This window comes from Epinephelus moara, chromosome 16 (assembly GCF_006386435.1).
Source record: "Epinephelus moara isolate mb chromosome 16, YSFRI_EMoa_1.0, whole genome shotgun sequence".
Taxonomy (NCBI): Eukaryota; Metazoa; Chordata; class Actinopteri; order Perciformes; family Serranidae; genus Epinephelus; species Epinephelus moara.
The window spans coordinates 17,439,198-17,459,762 of NC_065521.1; the positions used below are offsets into that span (position 1 = coordinate 17,439,198).

The 20,565-nt window shown below is 41.1% G+C and overlaps 1 protein-coding gene across 2 annotated transcripts in view; it reads right to left on the reverse strand.

Annotated features, from left to right (window-relative positions):
• Positions 1-12,638: 12,638 nt before the first annotated feature.
• The window catches only part of soga1 (suppressor of glucose, autophagy associated 1), a 132,652-nt gene continuing 124,725 nt past the window's right edge, over positions 12,639-20,565 (reverse strand). For both annotated transcript variants that reach the window (XM_050064234.1, XM_050064232.1), the window contains exons 19-24: positions 20,405-20,534; positions 19,485-20,075; positions 19,081-19,345; positions 18,661-18,879; positions 17,556-17,986; positions 12,639-17,275 (exon numbers count right to left, since the gene is read on the reverse strand). In XM_050064234.1, the coding sequence (XP_049920191.1) occupies positions 17,129-17,275; positions 17,556-17,986; positions 18,661-18,879; positions 19,081-19,345; positions 19,485-20,075; positions 20,405-20,534 (1,783 nt within the window). In that variant the 3' untranslated portion in view covers positions 12,639-17,128. The remainder of the gene's footprint in view (positions 17,276-17,555; positions 17,987-18,660; positions 18,880-19,080; positions 19,346-19,484; positions 20,076-20,404; positions 20,535-20,565) is intronic.

Consider the following 20,565-nt stretch of genomic DNA (forward strand, 5'->3'; position numbering starts at 1 on the left):
TTAGTACAAGATACTCTTATGAACCTCCAATAAACCAACAGGTAGATACCATGAGGGATTGAGATGGCACAAGCACTAACCTTTAACCAATATTTATTAAATCATTTATTATTTAATAATAATTCCTAACATGAATTTAAAGAATTACCTGCAGGTTTCTCTCACTCATTTCTCAATGCTAGAGTGTCTCTTGCATTGCTGCTCTCTCCACACTCAAAAACAAAAAGCCAGAGCACAACATACTTTTCAATGTATGTAATAATATAATACAAATTTGTTTATCAGAACTATGTTTTTTCTTCTTCCCTCTCACATTAATCATCTGACAACGTCTCAGATTTATCAGTGACCATTTGGAGGGGTCCAACCCCTAGGTTGGGAACCACTGGACTAAACTGTTATGATGTCATATAAAATAATATATCAGTCCAAACCACTATAACCACATCAAGCTGATAATTCTCATGTTCTTTTAATGTTGTTGAAGGAGGATTTGGAAAAGGCAGATTAATATTACCCCTTAAATGACCCCTTAAGCTGCGAATATGAAGCTGGAATTGGACGCCAACTTCAGCGTCATGAGAGTTCAAGAGTTATTCGAACAAGAGTAATGTGTGTGGAGATGTGACACATATTGTGTCCGATGATGATGATGATGATGATGGTGCATTGCTAACATCAGCTAGGTAGCATGTTTGTTTTTATCACTGCTTACCTTGGTGGTCCCCGGCCCCCAGGAAAGCCACTCAGCCTTACAGCAAATTTTTCCTAGTGGCCACTTGCAGTATTGCACCAAAAAAAAAAAAGTCAATTATGAATCTTTCTGTTATGAATTTTTGAGCCATGGTGGTTTCACATTTGTAAAACTTTCCTCGAGCCAAGGAAAGCTATTTAAAAATCTGTGATGTCATCACAATGTAACATCTATGAGCCAAGTGGGAGTGGGAGTAGGAACACTACTGTGGATATTCAGTGGGCCGCATACTGAGGAAATAAACCCGGAAACTGTAAAACTTTTGGCCTGATGAGCAGCTCCATTGGGATGAATAGGTGCCATCTTGGCGTCCGGTATCTAGTTATTATTAAACTCAATGGGTGGTTCGCATTTGGTGACACCTCCTGCAAGAGCCTCCAAACTTGTATCTCTGTCCCTCTCTTCTCCCTTTCTTCCTCTTCTTTCCGCTGCATGCAATCCATCCAGCTCCCCCAGCCTTCCCTTGCCTGACTGGCTGCTTTTTGGGCATTTGACAATGCGTTCATGACTCTCCCAGAGAAATATTTTTCTCTGCAGGCCATTATGCAGGATTTTTCTTTTTAGCTGCTACTGCCTTTGGGCCAGGCCACCGGGAAAACTAGCGGTATTCCCGACGGCCAGCTCAGGCCTGGAAGCGGGACATTAGCAAGGAATTTAAGGTCAGATAGGAGTGGAAGCAAATTCTCTCTTGCTGTTGAGAGGTTCATAGTGGATGTATTTTTCTCATCGCTGCAGAAATCCATGGTTACTCTTTACTGTCCTCTGCTGTGAGGTCTGCTGTTTGTTGTTATTTGAGAGAATGGTGACTTGACAACGTTCATTGAGTGTTTTGTGGAAGGAAATTCACTCCCTTCCTTTCAGATTTTTTGGCAAACATTTAACTGTCTGTGTGCGTGCATGCGTGCGTGCGTGCACAGCACAAGTGAAGAGCTTCCGCACCTTGTGTTCAGTTTTAATTACTGGAGCCTCACTGACTGTATCCTGTTTGTGTGTGTGTGTATGTGTGTGTTTTCAGCTATATGACTACATGATGTGAATTGATAGTACTACCCTTGCACTCTAGCTTTGGTCATTTATATTAATATTTTTGACTGTCTAGGACCATAGGAAGAAAATGTAAGAAGTATGAAAATCGGTGAAGTTCCCCTTTAATTTGAAGGCATTTTTGTTGTTGGTTTAAAAAAAAGCAAGTATTTTTGATCAGGATCTTTCATTGGACCAAATATGCAAGCCTGAAATGTAAATGAAAGACTTTTTAGTCTCCAGTCACTTACAGTCCTTTTGGTTTATAACTGCTCCCCTATGAATCTCTTTGTATCTGCCTGTATCTATTTAACATATGAGGTCATGTCTCAGACATCTCTGATTTGAATTCAAAGGATAAAGTGGGATTATATATTTTTCATTTCATATAGTCAGCATATCCCATGTATAAACAGTACTAACAATGGTAGTCCGTCGCTCAATAATTTCATACTTCTCTACTCAGTTTGCGGCATCAGCAGGGGAAAACAAGTCGGAGAGCTCCTGTCATCTTTCAAGTTGAAAGTCTGGGCCCACCTAGGCTTTTCAACACAGATGGGACAAACAAAATTGAAAAAAATCAATGTGATGTATGAGAACTGTCTTGTGAGAGACAACACAACAAACACGTATATCCACCTGATTCGTAGGGGTGTAATAGTTCACCAAATTTGCATTTCGGTACGTTTTCAACACAGCACAAAAGTAGAAATGCCAGAGAAATTTTTCTACGATTTTTAAAATTTCAAATGTATGAAACAACAATCTGGACCTTTTTTTTTTTTTTTTACAAAGCAGGAATTACGGTCTGGCTGAAATGGGCTCGTAAAAGTCTGGGTAAAGCAAAGTGGTTTCTTTCTAAACACATTATACATGTTAGAATATATAAAAGGATTGGAAACTGAGTGGTACTGAATTGCGGAGTTAGACCGCTTTTTCATCGTTTGTGTCCTTCTATATAGAAACTATGTTACTGCTGACATTAGAGCACATACCATCAGTATCTGTTCTTTCACCCACTGTGTGTCGGTGGCAAATTTGCTACGCCCCATGCGCTTGTGACGTATGTAACATATGTCCATTACATTACATTGGCAACGTACAAATTTTGAGCTAAAACATGATGTTTTTTTCTAAACCTAAAATCAAAGGTTGTATCTATGTTCAGAGGTTGTTTTTCAGTGAGCCCTTTAACACTTTAGTCAAAGAAAACTTTATTTCCATTTGCAGTATTATATTTGGCGGTATGGCTCTGCTCTGGGATTTGTTGGGATCAATTCATTGTTGCTTTTGGTGTTATGGGATTTACTGACTGTAAGCGCAAGACTGATATAAGATTTAGGAAGTATTTATTACAGCAACTCAAACCTTTTTGAAATGAAAGAAAAAAGGGTCATGCTTTTCCTGTGATGGACACTTCTTACTTTTGGTCTTTTACCTTTATTCCCTCATCTTACACAACACTCCATTCCCAGAGTTAGATGGACAGATACAAAATAATACAGCTGGGTCTTAAGTGGCTGCTTTGTGCTTCGACATAAGACCTCCTCAAGCTTCCTCTAATACTGACCTATTTTATTTTTAGGTTTAGACTGCACACACATGCGCACGTGTGCGCACACACACACACGCACAGATCTATATCTTTAACCTCAGTGCCTCCTGGGCCTGACTGCAGTTAGCTAAATCCATTCGTTTTTCCACTGAGGGATTGAACTCTTAAAGCGGGGTTAGGTTTTGAGGCAGAAGCCTAGAAAAGATAAAAACAAGTTAAAGTTGAAACAAAGTTAGAGGTATGTTTGCGTAATGTTCTAAAGTATCTCAACCCTCTGTAATCCCACATCCTGAGTTGGCTGAATTAACAGGAATCAAGCAGCCTTGGAGTTAAATCTATACCTTAGTTTGACTCCTGCAGTGGGATTTGAGCTCAGTCAGATTGCCTACTGAAGGATATCCATGGAATTAAGTGAAGCTGTAAGTAAATCTATACTTGTTGAAATATTTATGTGCCCTGATTAAGTAGTTTTTCAGTTTGATGAGTAGACACTAGAAATGCTGTTTGGAATTGGAAATTTATTTGTTTAATGATCTTCTTTGTTCAGCTAACAACCTTCATTTTTAGGTACTGAAAAAATAAATCACTCGCTGAACTGATCAAATTAATTGTAAATGTGTTCGTTGGATAGTTTGCAGTTGACAGTATTTTCCTGAAAAGCACAAAAACCCACAGAGAGCAGGTAGCTAGTGAGACTGTGACCAAACCAAACAAGCACTATGAACTAAGCATTTTCCCTTCATGGATGTCATGAAATCCTATAATATAATACTCATTAATGTATGTAGGTCCAGGGTCAGAAATTAAAAAAACTTAAACATTACAAATCATCAATTTTGATAAAAAAGAAAAGAAAAGAAAAGAAGAAGGAACAACCTTACAGTGTCACAATTTACCAAGACAACTTTGAGAAATAGGCCAGTCATTAAAATACTCAAACTACCCAGCACTAATATTCCTTCTGTGGTGTGTTAGTTCAGTCAAAACAGGAAGTGGCTCCTTTGTTTTTGAGTGTTCCCATGATGAGGTCACTTTCTGTCTGTCGATCAGGGCTGCCGGCATCCTTTGTCTTCTTTGAACTATCATAATTAGGACACGTTGAGGTAGAGAGGAGAGAGCAGGAGTGAATCAAACAGTGAGAGGAGAAAGTGGCTGGTACGAATGGTGTGAAGTGGATATTTCCTGCCAATGTTCCAAGATGGATGCCAGCTGCCTGAGGACTTGGCAGTGCTGCCAAATGTACCACCCTTGGGTGAAGCTCGTATTAGTGATGCAGATGTAAGACAAGGGCAGCAAGCAGGGTCTTCTCCTAACCATTGCTTTAGGTTCTGGGGTGGAGGTATAGAAGGTCATAAGTGGCTCTGATGACAAACCTAGCTGACATCCCTCTATCTGCCAGATACCTCTTACCTCCCTCACCGTGAGCTGTCCCCCTTCCACAGATATTGCCTTGTGCCACTTCGGACCTTTTGGGACAAGCCTGAGACCGGCATGTGTGCTTATCACTGTCTCCAGCTTTCCACTGTGTCGATGGGGATTTCTTACACAGTTAAAAGCCAAGAGCCTTGGTAGTATGCCAAAACTGGAGGCACCACAGCTTGAGTTTTTCTGGCAGCAAGGTCTTGTTGATGAGAGCTATATGTGTGATGGTATTCTTTTTGAGTTTTTCAAACTGCTTGGTGTCCTTGAGCTTTGCATCATGCCATTGGCCCAAGCTCATCACTGGCATTTCTGTTTCAGAACAGTGGGACCGGTTTTCAATCGAAATTACATCTTTGATCTGTGACTTGACCTCTGGCACTGGAGATGCTTCTACACCTGCTGGGTTTGATCTTCTTCCTTGCCCATGTGATGTTTGATTAAGCTTTCCCAGAAGTCTCTTGGTGCAGGGGACAGTTGTCATCTGTGTTATGATGTCCATATAGAGACGTAGCCTATAGATCATAACCAGTGACCAAACTGTAGCTGTTTTCCCTCCCGCAACCCATTTTGAGGCTCTGATAATGAGCTCCATTACCTTAATGAGCGCCAATGGGAAGATGATGCACCCCAACATGATGCCTACTTCCAGTGGCTGCCAACCTGGTCTGATGTTGTGAGACAAAATTGCAGAGTAGTGATTCACCAGATCCGTTATTGTTGCAGGCACCTGCAAGAATATAAAGGCAGTCGACAGTAGGGAATGAAGACGTGATCTATAGGTGAAGGTCAAGTCGAGGAACAAGACATAGCAGTCTGGATTTGATGCCTAGTATGTTTAAGGCATCCGAAAAGACTGCTATGCCAGCCTCTTGGATCAATGTATCGATGAAACTGTATTGTGGTCTGACAATTTCTAAGTCTTTGCGCCAACGCACTGAAAAAGATTTTGCCTTCTATGTTTAGAGGGCTTATTTGGCAAAACCATTCGATGGTGGAGGAATTATTTTCTTTTAGAATCAACACCCCTCATTTAGCCTACTATCAATCTTGCCTTCTTTCCAGGCTTTTGAGACAAAATTGACAAACTTAAACACAACAAAAATAAAACATTTCATATCCAACAGTTCAACAATGATCAGATATGTGGGAGCGCACATTCCAGCATGTGTGATGTAACATCATGTTATTAATAATGTTTCCAATTTTGCAGGTGACGGGACAGAAGAGCACATTTTCTCTTTTGCCGTGATAACTTTCCTGAGTTGTATAATCCACCCTCATGATTTGACATATTGTACCATGGTTTCTTGTCTGCTGAGTCTTAAAACTCATAACTGCATTACTCAATCTGTACTTCCTGTTTCGTATTTCATCTACTTATGTACATAGGCTGTCTATCGTAATACACCATCATCATTGCAGCTAATTATGAAATGTTAGCATGTTAATATGCCAACTATGACGGTGAACATTAACATTATGGCTGCTAAACATCAGCATGTTAACATTGTTATTGTGAGCATGTTATCATGCACATGTTAGCATTTAGCTCAAAGCACTGTGCTAAGTACAACATCATGGAGCTGCTTTGCTGTAGTAGACTCCCTTTCCTGAAACATTTGAAATGAGCACAGTCTCGTAACTAGGCATTACGTGGTGTTGGCATGTAATTTGTTAAAATTACGTTCCAGAATGGTTGCCGTTTTAAACACTTGGATAACATTGTAAAGCTGCGTTCACACCAAATGCGAATTCGCAAATTCACGCGTCAAGATTACATACAAAGTCAATGCAAAGACACGATTACGGATGGACGCGTCTAGCGCGACGCGATGGACGCGATACACGCGCCATGATAGACCAACGCCTCAACACTCGAGTTGAAAATATTGAACTTTTGAGGCGAATTCGCGTGACGCTGTGCCGCGAAAGCCAATCAGCGTTGAGATTCTCCCGACGTCACCGGCGTCATGACGTCAGTGACGTCTTGACGCCCTGACGTCCAGTCGTGGATACCAAGATGGAGGAGAAGATAATTATAGCGGTTTGCGGCTACCCGGAGCTCTACGACACAACGTGTCTACTCTACAGAGACCGGAACAAAAAGGAGCAGGCTTGGGTGAAAGTCGCCGAGGAGACTGGTGTACCTGGTAAGTTCTGTAAATATGTGTCTTTTATTAGTTTGCAGAATGGTTGTACTATGAACGTTAACATTAGCACTAGCTTAGCTCCAGTTAGCACAGCCGGCTTCCCCGCCATAACGTACTTGTCTGTAGGCAGGTAAAGGTAGGCAGGAAAAGATCATGGTTTTGGTTAAAATAAATTTGTTTGTTACATATGGGAGATAAGTCATGTAAGTGTGTACAGTTTAAATAAGTCAACCTTCACTTCTGGTTTCACATGGGACTAAAACAGTGATCTTGGATGAAAGTCCTGTGTTTGATTGACCCATCAACCATCTTGACCTCCTCCCTAGGTGGACTTTATTGTGCTTTATACTACATCGCTTGACTTCCTCCTGTGCTCCTGCATACATGCATCCACCAAGACAAAGGATCCTAATGACTTTCCACTGGGATTGTTTCCGTCATGCTAGCTAATAGTTTTAACTCATTATGTTCCACCACCACATAATGCGTTATTAAAAAGTTGTGGTCATTTCATGTATTTCTGTGAGATAAGGCGATTCCCTGCAGGGAAATGCTCTTTCATCTCTTCTTTTATTCATTTTCTTTTTCAGTCTCCTATCCTGAAAAGCCAGCAGCAGGTTGAGGGACTATCTTCTCTCACTTTCCTCTGTAATTGTTGTACAAACAACAGATACAGCCTGAGGTTTGTATATTGTTTTTCAGGTCTTGTTTGTTTTCTCTGGCCTTTCTCGCCTCCTTGTCCCATCAAGTTTAACTTTTTTTTTTTTTTGTTTTCCTCCCACCTATTTGCAAAATGTGCCAGATTTACAGCCACTTAGAGCCATATGGGGATTTAAGACAAAGAAAAGGATGAAATGAATAAAGCTTCAGGTTCAGACTTTTTGTTTACTCTGCAGTTTTGGCTGCTTTACAGGGAACAGGGAGTTAACTGCTTCCTAATTACTTTCTCTGAATAATTCTAGCTTTTACATTGTGAGTATTTCAAATGCCGATGCAAAAAAAACACCATCTGTCCACTCCTCCTAATTGGTCAGGACTCTTCTTAAGCTCTCTTGTATTCATAGAGATAATACGCTTTCGCAGCCGAGGCATGTTAATAACATTTTTATTCCCACCGCACTTATGTCACCATCAACATTTCTGGGCATTAATGGCCAGGTCAAAATGAAAGTCAAGAGGACTGTAGTGAGGTCCCAAATTAACAAGGCACACAGCATGGATTGAAAAATGGCCATTAATAATGCAGTGTAGTGTGTGTGGGCTAGAATATGAATTAAAGGTACCCTGAGGAATTCTTGCTTTAAACAAACATGGTTTTGTTTACATTTGTTTTTTACTATAACAAAACTAATTGTTTATATTAGTGGTGTAGTGGTAGTGGATGAAGTGGGTGTACTGTTAGGTAGATGGGTACTTTCCTATATATCCCACTGGCTTTTTGGCTGATAGGTGGGCATACATTGCTACCTATTAACATGCAAAAGTACTGCTAAGCTCCTACTCTGTCAGGTAATGTATTAAAGTAGTGAAATGTAGCACTATAGTGAAACAGAAAAGGACTGAGGAGCTTGGTGAGGCTGAACTCAGGCACGGTGGTGCTTTGAGCTAAATGCTAATGTCAGCATGCTGACAGTTAGCAGCTGCAATGTTTACCATGCTCAGTATCTAATATTAGATGCTTGATGAAAGTCAGGGGATCACAAAAGTTATTACAATTCATCCTGGGGTAAGGGGGAAATAAACGTGGCAATTCATCCGAGTGAGACATGTCATTCAAAAGCAGAAATGTCAACCTTATTGTGAGCTAGAGAAAGTCAGGGGATCAACAAAGTCAGAATTTATCCCTTGATGACCACGATTATTTGCACAACTTTTAATAGCAGTACATTTAACAGTTGTCGATATCAAGTCTCAACTAAAGTGGTGAATCGATAGTCAACATTGCCATCCACTAGAGCCGTATTTGGCAAACAACAATAATGTAAGTATCATTCATCCATAAAACTTGATTTTGAAATTGTTTTGCAAGTGTATTCTGCATCATTTAACATCACATTTAGGTATGTGTGAGTGTAGATGTGGATTATAGTAACTTTCTGACATCGGCAGAATTTCAACATGTCTTGGTGCGATCCAGGACATCAACAACCAGCATTTCACCATGTTAATCTCATGAATGTCAAATTGTATTTTGGACAGCCCGAAGTTGTTGGGGTCTTTAGGAGAGAGTTTGGAAGGTGGATGATTGGGTGTTAAGTGAGCGATACGGAAGACTTTTGCCATCTCTTAACAATCACTGTTGGTTTCTTTTAACTATGGCCTCATTTCTCCCCTAACATCAACCAAGTAGTTTTAGTTGCCTAAACTTGGTCAAATTATTACACAGAGGTCAGATCACATAATCCTTATGGGAATTGCAACAAATGACCTATTTTTGTTATTTAGCTAAAAGTATTGAAACAATTTTTCCCTCCATATTGTTTTCACGTAATCATTTCAGTCAACTTCTTTCCTCCCTTTAGTCACAGTTGGCGTTTTCTACCAAATAGGGATAGAAAGTGGTGAGATATTGTTGATACTAATGCCATCATTGACTCTGCTTATTGTTCTGATTCTTTATCGATTCCCTACTTGATTCCAGATCAGTTTCCTGTGTGGAAAAAAAAATAGACCTACCAAGGTTTTTAGCATCAATGCAGCTGTTTTATTATTTTAGTCTGAACAGTGTAGAAGCAGTAGAGTAGACCAGTGTTTTTTCTGTCATCATCTTAAATGGATGAAATGAGAGAATACTTGTACAACATTCATTTCATCATTCAAGAAAACATCTGCTAAGCCTGCCTACGTGCCACTAATGTTATAATAACAGAGGATACATACCCTCGGTAACAGACGTGCTGCTCAGTTGGGAAGCAGTGGCACTTGTGCGTATAATTTAAGCCCAGATTGTGTAGATAGATGTTTCAGCATATTGCTGGTGCTTCCACCCTCACTTGATATAATCCTTTTGTAGACATTACATGCAGCACTGGTCATCTTTCTTTGTAAAATAAAGCCACGTTTCTTCTTTGCCATGAGTCCTTTTTGCAAGTTTCCAATAGCCTAGATACAGTTTGACGTCAATATTTTTGCAATGTTCAACTGTCAGAAAAACATGACAGCATTGATAAAAGGAACTGATAAACCCGGAGGCTCATGATTCTGATGTTTGGACAATTTGGAATTAGTTCTTTACCGTAACTGGTTCTCAATTCCCATCTCTATCACCAAACTGTAATCTGTGTTTGTAAAATGGGAGAAGACAGGAAAAAATAAGAGGGATACCATTTTACCCAAATTCAGTGTGTAAAAGAATAGACGAGAAAACAAGCCATGCTAAATTCCAACAAACATTTATTTGTGAATTCTATGACAAACAGGAGGCAGTTATAATATTTCGTTTTACAGGCTACATTGGTCGGAAAAAAACAAAAATCCCCAACCTTTTTAAAAATCCACTTGGATCAAATTTTCTCATTTTACTCGTTTAACGTTTGCTGCCATTTTTTTGTTTTTCATCTGCTTCAAAATGCACCTATGTACAGAAGAAATGCTCAAGTGTGGTCTAAAAAGGGAGAGAGCTACATACTTCCACAGCGACCTTGTTCAGATCAGCTGTTGACATTCAGCTTTTCTCAAAGAAACAAAAGGACAGAGAGAGAGAGTACAAACCCGTCTTATCAATTCGCAACACAAGGGGACACATTTCCTTACCGTGTACTCATTTTATTTGCCTTTCATTGCATTCTCCTTTCATTCAAGAAACAAGCGTTATTAAAAAAGACAAGAGAAGGTTATATAAAGCGAATATACAGGCAGTCTCTAGGTAATAGTTTAGCTAAATTATGAACAGCTAAGAATTCATTTACATACTCCCAGGATGTAATAATCATATGAATGGTATGGAAACACATTAAAAAGGCTGGAACGATTCATGTTGCTTCTCGAACAGGCTTACAGACACACAAAGGGAATAATGAGACTCATGGTTTGTGCCATGCAACCTGTAAGAACTCATCAGATATTGGCTGGTGATGCTGTGTGACCTGTAAAACTGTCTGTCATTGGCTGCAATGTCTAGTACTTATAACCTGAGGGGGAGGAGCAAATGTAACACCTGACAGACAGGTGCAAAGGCTGGAGAGGCAGAGACCGAAGTGACCAATGACATCAGAGTCGGAGAGAGATTTGAGTCTTATGCTGACTGCGCCATTTCAGATCTTTATAGCACATGCAAGAAAATACAGCCACCTTACAGTAAACACTTGGAGCTGTGAGGTGTATTTCCTGCTATGATATGTCACATCTGATGTAGGAAAAATCATTATTAAATGATCATCATTAAATTTTAATGTAGTACAAAGTCATTATTGTATGTGTTCAAATCAGCTAAAGACATGAAACGTCCCTTATTTTTTTTGCGTCCTCTAATGTGACATGAACCCAGCATCAAAACTACTGTGGCAGTTTTATGTACAACCTGAACATGTGCTGGAATCTATCTCATCATACCGTCTTGATTCGACTCTGCAATTATCAACAGAAAACCTAAGACTGGAGATTTGCAAAAACATTTAACCTAAATGTAACCTTGGTCCGAATTTCCAACCTTTTGGAGGTCTGGTCACACAAGAGGGAAGCAAAACTAATTTCTAAGGCGTACTGCACTCCTGACACTTGGATCCCTTATTGGCTTGCATCACGTACTGTTTGTCAAAATTTATGTCGTACAGCAACCATTGAAGATTAATGTAAACACAAACCAGGCTACACCTTCTGCAAGACAACAAACTAAGACATGTTATCTTAATTTTGGATGCAAGTTATCATCATGCAGGTTGTACTTAGTCGGAGCCAAATATTTACAGGAAAATAAACCAAGACATCTTTGTAGAGGAAAGGCACAGAGTGACCTTCTCATTAACAGTGAATGACAGTAAGAGAGACCCTGGTTTACAGGCCTCAAATGTATTCAGATTAATATGTGTTGTGTTATTTAATGACGAGTCTCATAGTACAGTAATGGTGTAAGAAGTGTAAGAGGTAGAGCAGAATCTGGTGAACTTTCTCACAATGGGCAACATCAGGAACTTTTGAAAAGATTAACATTAATATCACTGATTAAATATTTGCACTGGAATAATGGATGACCGAAATTTCCCTAACAATTTTCTCTATTTTGTAAAAAGTAGATTTTTTTTTTTTTTTTAAGTTTGTGCTTTTATTTTGTAGGTGTCCAGGTGTTTTTCCAATTAAACCAAAACGGCATTAAATGTTGAGACCTTTTTATTGTCATTTGGTTTCTGTTTCACATGTTATACATTTTAATGTGAAGGATTAGTGGTTTGTTATGGCAGATTCTTTAGTTTTGCAGTGTATCCAAAAAGCAGAAATGGTGCCAGACCTAATATTAGGGTATGATATAGGTTTCTTTGTGGCTTTAGATTATTCATCTGGATGTGTGGTGGAAGAGACTGTGGGACGACTGAGTCATTACTGGACTGTGGTTACAAGCTGTGTTGTGTATTAACTTCTCAAGCTCTTTTTTTTTTAAATGGTATACAGAGACTTTTGGCAAAGAATCATCAGCTGTAATGGAGACCCCCCAGCATATGGGCCACAATGAATGGAAAAGTGTGTTCAGTTGTTTTTGATTTTTCTTTTACCATAATGCCTCACTAATGTGTCTGAACTATTTTGGGTGTAGATAATGACATGTTGGCTAGCTAGTCAGCTATGAGACGCAGTATGTGCTGTAAGAAGCTGGATTAGTGGCGAGTGTTTGACAGAAGTGGGAAATGTATCATTACCAATCGTGATTATTTTAAGCTCTTGGTTGGAAGAAACATGGACGTCTGTAGTCAAGTGTTTACTTGGCTAACCATACAGATTTTAAACCAACTTTGTTGGTATGTTCGTCATGTTTTTGGGAAAGTGTGCCCGTTAACACCAGATGTGGAGCTTCCGTATTCTTGATGTATCTGAACTGAGGTTTGATAAAATGTGCCAGACCTCCTGACTAGGAATATTTCACTCAAAAGCTTTGTTTAAAAATGGCGGCTACATTAGCATACATAGCTAACCATGCTAATGAGAACAGAAACCGTATATTAAGCCACATTATAGCAAATATATGATTGTAAGAAACCTAGCCAACATATGGAGGGGTGGCAAAGTAGTTGGTTATGCTGCAGGAGTGGTAAACTGAGAATTGGGTCACTGTTGGAATCCCCTGAAGTTGCTAACCTATGACAGCTGCGAAGAAACAAGCTACAAACTTTACAGAGCCATGTTTATGGCTATAAACTGTGGAAATTCATTGGAGTATTCCTTAAAATTGTCCCATTTTTAAGCGTATTGTAGCAGCATTGCTAAGTTGACCTGTTAGCTTGTTAGCGAGCCATGTCTTAGGGAGCTGTTTGTTAGCATTTCCCCCTTTTCTACTGTTTTTTGTTAAAACACAAAAGGTATCATCATCAAGATAATCGTCTTCAGTGACTACACTAAATGTGGTCTTTAATTTTGTGACTTAACTACGAAGCTTTAAAAGATATCCTGGAATGTAGAGAGGAATGGATGTGTGTTCAACCTTATTAGCTGTGCTTTTTGGGACACTTGGAAGCATTTTAATGGGCTTATATGACTTCATCAGATCGCTTGGCTAAAACTACCTGTTGTATAATTGTGGTCAAAAATCAGACAGTCTATTCCTGTGGCGGCTAGCTTTTGAAGCAGTGACCGGTTTCAGACGTTTGATTTTCTACCAGCAGTGAGGGCTGGAGTGGAGACAGACAAGCAGCATTTAGACTGTGGGTTTTCCTCACTGTGTTATTTAAATACATGCACTGTTACCGTAATGCCCTGTTTTAAACTGCTGAGTCATTAAATGGTGTGCAGAGATGGAGAAACGCTCGACTGCAGCTCATACACAAACAGTGGGAGAGACAGATTCAAATAGATGGCGAGCCCGCAGCAGACTTTACACTAAGTAGCACCATGATAACTAAATAGAAAGAATAGAAACAGGCTAATATTTCAGCAAAAACATCCATATAAAATAAACAAAAACAAAAATAATTTACTTTCCAGAGATAAAATAACCCTTGGTATAAAAAAAGTTAACACACTATATCCTACTTTACCTGTAAACCATCTTGTCCTCGCTCCACTGTGGTACAGTACTTTATTGTAGCTTTAGTACAGCCTGATCTCAATTATGTGCATAAAAACAATCTTACCCATTAAAAAAAAGGCCTGCTAGGTTTGAGTTTTATATATGGAGTCCAGTTTTGGTGTGAGCTGACGAATAGGTAATCTGACAGGCACTTTGAATATCTGTTGATTGATTAGAAAGAGAGCGACATGGCAAACAAAGGGATAAGAGAAAGCAATGGAATGACATCCCTTTCAAATATGATTGTTTTCAATTCACCAATAAGAACATTTATGTCATTTTCCATGTAACATATTTTACAGCCTTTTACTTCTTTCCCCAGATACTTCTCTTAAGTGTGCAGACATCCTACTTTAAGACATTTTATATCATTGGATCTGACTGCCGTGTAGGTAGAGAAGGATATACATTTAAATTTGAAATTTATCAAATTAAATAAATAAAAAAAAATCCTGAATATATTTCTTAAAAAGTAAAAACTGTCAGTGCTCTTAACTACTCTGGCTGCAGATGGACAGTCACAGCTCTTAGCTTGTTGTTTACCAAGATCACGTTATAATGCTACATCTTCAAAATGCCTATAGATTTCGTACAGTAGCTACGCCGTCGCTGTTGCACTACAACACGAGGAGAGTTGTGCGTGAGAAATGAGCAGAGAGAAAAGAGGAAGTATTTTTAAACTATCCCCTTCGCTAGACCTAGAAATGATAGGTATATTGGAACGCTGAGAATTGAATGACTAAACGCACATACGAACACATACACATCTTGGAAAGACTCTCTAATAAAAGGAATGCATCATGATTAAATTCTCCTTGGACATGATTTAGAGTTAGAGGGTGTTTCTGGATGATGGTAGATTTCAAGATTGGACACGCATCATATCCCATGGAGCACAGAGAGTAGGGATGCACCGATAAAACTGATGGATATCAGGTCAATAATGTAATTGTGTCTTATGCTGCATTCACATGGAATCAGGCAGGTGGTAGATGGCAAATGGACAACACCCTCTGGCATGGGAAGACACAGTCAGATGAATGACAAGACGGTAAAAAAAAACTTATGTTAAAATGGCGATGTCGAATTGTTTACACCAAGTGTAATAAAATAGACTGAATAAGATTATTTCATGTTTGTTATTTGATGTAATTTTTCCAGTAATTGTCCAGATTGCCCATGTTTTCTCCTTGTGTGAAGGAACTACCTACATCCAGGTGTAAATTTCACACAGAGGACAAACAGTATTCTCTGCCAGTCACACCTAATTTTACCATCCTGCTCAGGTTGACTAAAGTGATATCCAGTTTGCTGTCTGATTACACGTGAACGCAGCATTAGGCTAATTATGTAAATCAGATTCCAAAAGTCTTTGACTTAATTTTCCGTACTTTTTCCTCATGTCTTGGTTTGGGCTTCTGTAGCGTGACCCCAAACTAGTTGTTTGAGGCACTCTTTAAAACTGGTAAAGTAAGTTGAAACTGGTGATATCAGTGCATCTCTATCCAACACCCACTTAACTCTGCAGATGGGCTTTTAGGTAACGTTGCAGTCAATCAGAAACCAATCAGTGTAACCAACTGCAGTGTTCCAGGACAGTGTGCTGCAGAACTGCACACCACATGTCTTCATCAAAGGGTTCAGGATGAATCTTGACATCAGTGAAGGAATATCTCCAAAATATGAAACGAACAGGCACTTTCTGCCTGCGGTAACAGGTTGAAACCAAAACAGTATTTTTCCAAATCAGACTTTAGAGGGTAACAAGTAGTAGTTTTTCTTACATCTACAAGGTCTGAGTCATGGCTACAATGCCACAAAATGTCCCTGTTTTTGTGGCCAAAGTCCTCCTGGGAACACAGTGGACAGGAGCTTCTTTGTTGTTTAGGTTTGCTACTAAGCAACAATGGTAGGAGGTCCACTCAAATCAGTTTAATGGTCTCCGTTCTAGAGCTGACAGGTCCAAACATCCATCAATGGAGTCCAAATCTGGTCATGCTGGAATTTGTAGTCCGATAGTCCTCGAGTTCTTCCTTTTGGGATCTACTGTAATAGGAGAAACATTGAATAGAAGTCTGCAGTTGAAGCAGATGTGTCATCAGGACGTGGCCGATTTAAGATCCGTGTTGGAGACACCCGCTGGAATGTTATTGTGCTAATAAATCAAAAAGGCATAATTGCATTTCCCAGCACAGCATGTGTGTTTATGACAAGGATCGGAGGGGAATCATCTGAGGTGTCATCCAGATTACTCCTCGAGTGATGGTTTAGTGTTGCTACCACAATGTGGAAGATCTTTCCAGCTGCGACAGACGTCTCCTCTCCAGTTTTATACTGTAGCAGTAACGTGTACTTTCAATGCATCTTCAGACTGAGACGACGTCCTCGCTTTCTCCTTGCTTATTTGTAAATCCAACATGGCTGCTGGTCCAACAGCATGGGGGTAATATGACGTCATTGGGGTGGATTCTCAGCCCAAAACTGACCATTTGTAGTACCTGTTATTGTGTAAATTGAGGAGGGAGGAAGGTTTTAGTAGATCCAGTCCTGACATCATAGTTTTACTTGTTAGACTCTCCTCAGTTCGTTGAGTTGTTCTTGTTTAGTTAAGTATGTCAGATTATGTGTGCGTTTATGTTTCATGACCTGCTGGTAGTTTTTATGTTGGTTGGATCTGTTGGGGTTGGGGTTTCATCCCTCCCTGTCCTTGGCATCAGAATGGTACAGTCCAAGACAAGCTGAATATTGCCCGGGTTCTGTGTATGTGTGCGTGTGTTTTTATGAATGTGTGCGTGTGGCAGTGGGTCTGTGGGGCAGTCTGTGCAGTGTGCTAGCGGTGTGTGTTATATTTGGCAGTGCACCTGTGTGGCAGGCTGTAGGTGTGTGTGTACATTTGCTGATGCGAGGGATGTGAAAAAGTGGGTTATTATGGCAGTGGCGTACAGTGTTTGTGAAGAATCAGTATTGCTTGTGTGTGTTGCGTGTCTTTGAACATGGCAGTAGATGTGTCATCACTCGTTGCAGGTGTCCCCCTTCTCTTCGGTTGCTGCCGGAGGCTCTTGTGGGCGGTGCTTGCACTGGCCGAGCGAATGGCGGGTTGCTGCTCTTGATGGTCGCGAGACGCAGGAAGACTGGGCAGCACAGTCACAAGGTGCATCCTGGGAAATGGAAAGATGTGTTATTTACCCACGAAAGCAGGTTTGAATGTTTTTTTATCATATTATACATGAATATATTTATTTTGATTGATTTTTAAAAACTAAGAATAAAAGACAGCACTAGTGCAAGATTTAGCTACAATAAAGTATTACGTATCGTATCGTATCGTATCGTATCGTATCATAAATGTCATTTAATGCTAATAGGCTTAAACAAGCATAACCACTGGTATGGTCCTTATTTAAGTTTAAAATAAAAACGTATTTGAAGTGACCGCACCTCTGTCCCAGATCCTGCAGTCGCCGCGTTGCTCACCGCTTCTTTCCCTCCTCCCATGATACTGACCATCTCCTCCCCGGCTGTCTGTCTCATAAACCTCTTGTTGACAATCCTGGTCACATTGTCATTGCTTGCAGCCAAAGCTCCGAGTCCTCCAATCCCGGCGGACACACACTCTGGCTTGGGCTCATCCATGCCGGCAAAACTCCCCAAGACACCCAGACCTCCGATGCTGCCATTGGTGTCTCTTTGTGCTCTCTCCCCAGACAGGGTGACTCCTCCCTGGGCACGGCTGCTGCAGACATTCCTGATGAACTCCTGGACCAGGCCTCCGTACCGCTGAGAGCCAGGGTCAGATCCGCAGACTGCTGCACCTGAGGGTTTCCCTGCTGCAGGGGGCTGACGTGCTGGACTGGCACCCTGGCTGGCTCCTAATCACAAACAAGGATCCAAGACAGGTATTATAATTATCTCCATAAATTGTAGTTTACAGAATTAATTGAGTCCTGCAGGCATGCTTACACTGTGTGGTCAATGACATTCAACATGAATGGAGGCTTTGGTTGACAAAACAAGATCAGGAATTTTCACTTGTAGTACAAGTTTGTATTCTCCCTCTGCCCTCTAGTAGCAATTTAATTCACCAAGTATTCTAGATAAAACCCTGATCACATGCAACATGGCAGTTATATTGTGTTATCATACTGGTATTACTCAGCTGTTTCTTGACCCCTCTAAGGGTAAATATGCCTCTTTTCCCTATGACAGTATACCTTGAAACCAGTATATTGCTGCATCCCAAGTCCTAGAATTCATGTGGATGCCACCTGGCACCCTTCACCCACCCAAACACTGTTGCAGACCAAGTACAACCCCTAATGGCAACAACACTCTCCAACGGCAGCGGCCCTCCAAGCAGGACAATGTGCCATACCACACCACAAAAACTGGTCAGGAATGGCCAGAGGAATGTGACGGAGAGCTCAAGGAATCAACTTGGCCTCCAAATTCAAAACACCACATATTTTTTACACCTGTGCTTTTCCTACTCTGACATGTCAAAATGTCCTCCATGAAAAAGGTTCATTTTCATACAGTGTCTTACCTCCGTCACCCCTCCAGAGCGACTCTGTGCTTCCAGAGTGTTCCACTACGCTGAAGAGGCTGGAGAGGCCGTCGGTGAGGCCGCTCAGGACAGGGCTGTCCCTGGTGGTGGTGGAGCGAGCCCAGGCTGAGCCTCCTCCTCCACTGATGGATCTTTGCTGGAGGCTCCACAGGCTCCGGTCCCTGGAGGAGGAACTCCCATCTAGTCTGGAGGTGGAGCCTAAAAACAGAAGAGTTTTTTGTCTCGTCCTCCCAAACAAAATTGTTTACATTGAAGATCTATGAAGCACATCAACGGAACTGTGTTAACAATTACTGCAAATCATCATGAATTTGCTTCAAAACATTCTTGTGATTGAAAGCGCTCTGACTCCAAATTAAGTAAAAGTTAAAACAAATGCTCAGTGAACGAAATAATTACCAGAAGACACTCTGCGTTGTAGTTTTGGTGATCCATACTTGGGTGAACAGCATGGCCTCTCTATGCGGCTGTGAACTTTATCCAGGGATGTTGAAATCTGACGAGTTCGGGCTGATGCGAGCGAGGAGGTGGTTGCTGAGGGGCGAGGAGACCAGGCTTTGGAGTGTAACCCCGTCCCCCTGCTGCTGGGAAGGTGGTCAGTTTGAAGCCCGATGCTGACGTACTGCGCAGCAGTCTGTGTGGACCTGGTGGACATGCCCACAGCCTGGGTGGAGACATGGAAATAATGGAGAATGTTTAGTGTGCTGAGAGAATAAAATACAAGAGATCAAGTGCTGTTTCCTCTTTCGTGCATGAAAGTCAACATGAAGGCCAAAAGTTGGCCATTATTAGAAATAAAGTACCTGACTCCCAGGCTCCTTGGAGGATTTCCTCTCCAGAGAGGAAGAGCGTATGGCCTGTCGGACACAGTTGGTCATCTCCTTCATGTCATCACTTAAATTGGCTGAAATCTCTCCGATCTCCAGGCCATGGAAAGTTGACGAGGCCGTCATCCCATCAACTGAGCCACCAACGCCGTTGCTGGCAACACTGGGCATCGAACCGGCGATACAGCCGCTTCTGCTCTCCAGCAGCTCCCTGTGCTGCTTGGACAGCGAGCTCAGCCACTGCTCGTATGAGGATGAAAAGGAGGATGAAGGTTGTTGCTGCTGAACCTCAAGGGTTTCCGCCGCAGCCACGCCCACATTTGAGCCGCTCAGTCCCAGGGAGGAGCTCCCGTTCTGGGCCTGCTGTGGCACTTTGGCCTCCTGGCTCCGTCTTTGTTGTTCCATGCGTCGCACAGCAGGAGGGCTGTAGTAGATCCGGATGCCGGTGCGGTCTGGAGCAGTGTAGCTCCTCTGGACAGACTCCAGATCCAGCTCTGATGCCACTAAGCTGCTGCAGGAGCCGCTGGGGCCATCCCAGGTTTTACAGATGTCTCCAACCTCTGGAGTCTGAGATGAGATGACAGAGAGGGGACAAAAGAAACTAAGTGATTATGAGTTTACATTTTTGCTATGCTGTCCTAAGTTTGAGGAGAGGTAACAGGGGATAACAAATGATAACTGTACAAATCAAATATATCTGCTAGCATCAGTTATTAATGTCTCAATTCCAGTGATGAGTATAGGTCTAGAAATTAAACTTCTTTGTCAGTATAAAGCAATACATCCAGTCACTGTTTCACTAGCCCTGTCAAAGATTTTAAAAATAACTAACTAAAGAAATCACAATTACCTAAATGTTTTAAACCAGCAAATGTATAAAGTCACAGCTTATTCACCTCATTGGTCAGATAGGTCCAATTCTTCCTGGTGAGGTCACCCAGCTGTGGGGCTGCAAAGTGTATCCTCTCCTCTTGATTGGCTGCTCCATTGACCTCTGGAACGTCCAGCTCTGATGTGGATTTGGTTCTTTTCATCAAAAGAGGAGGACAGAGATGAT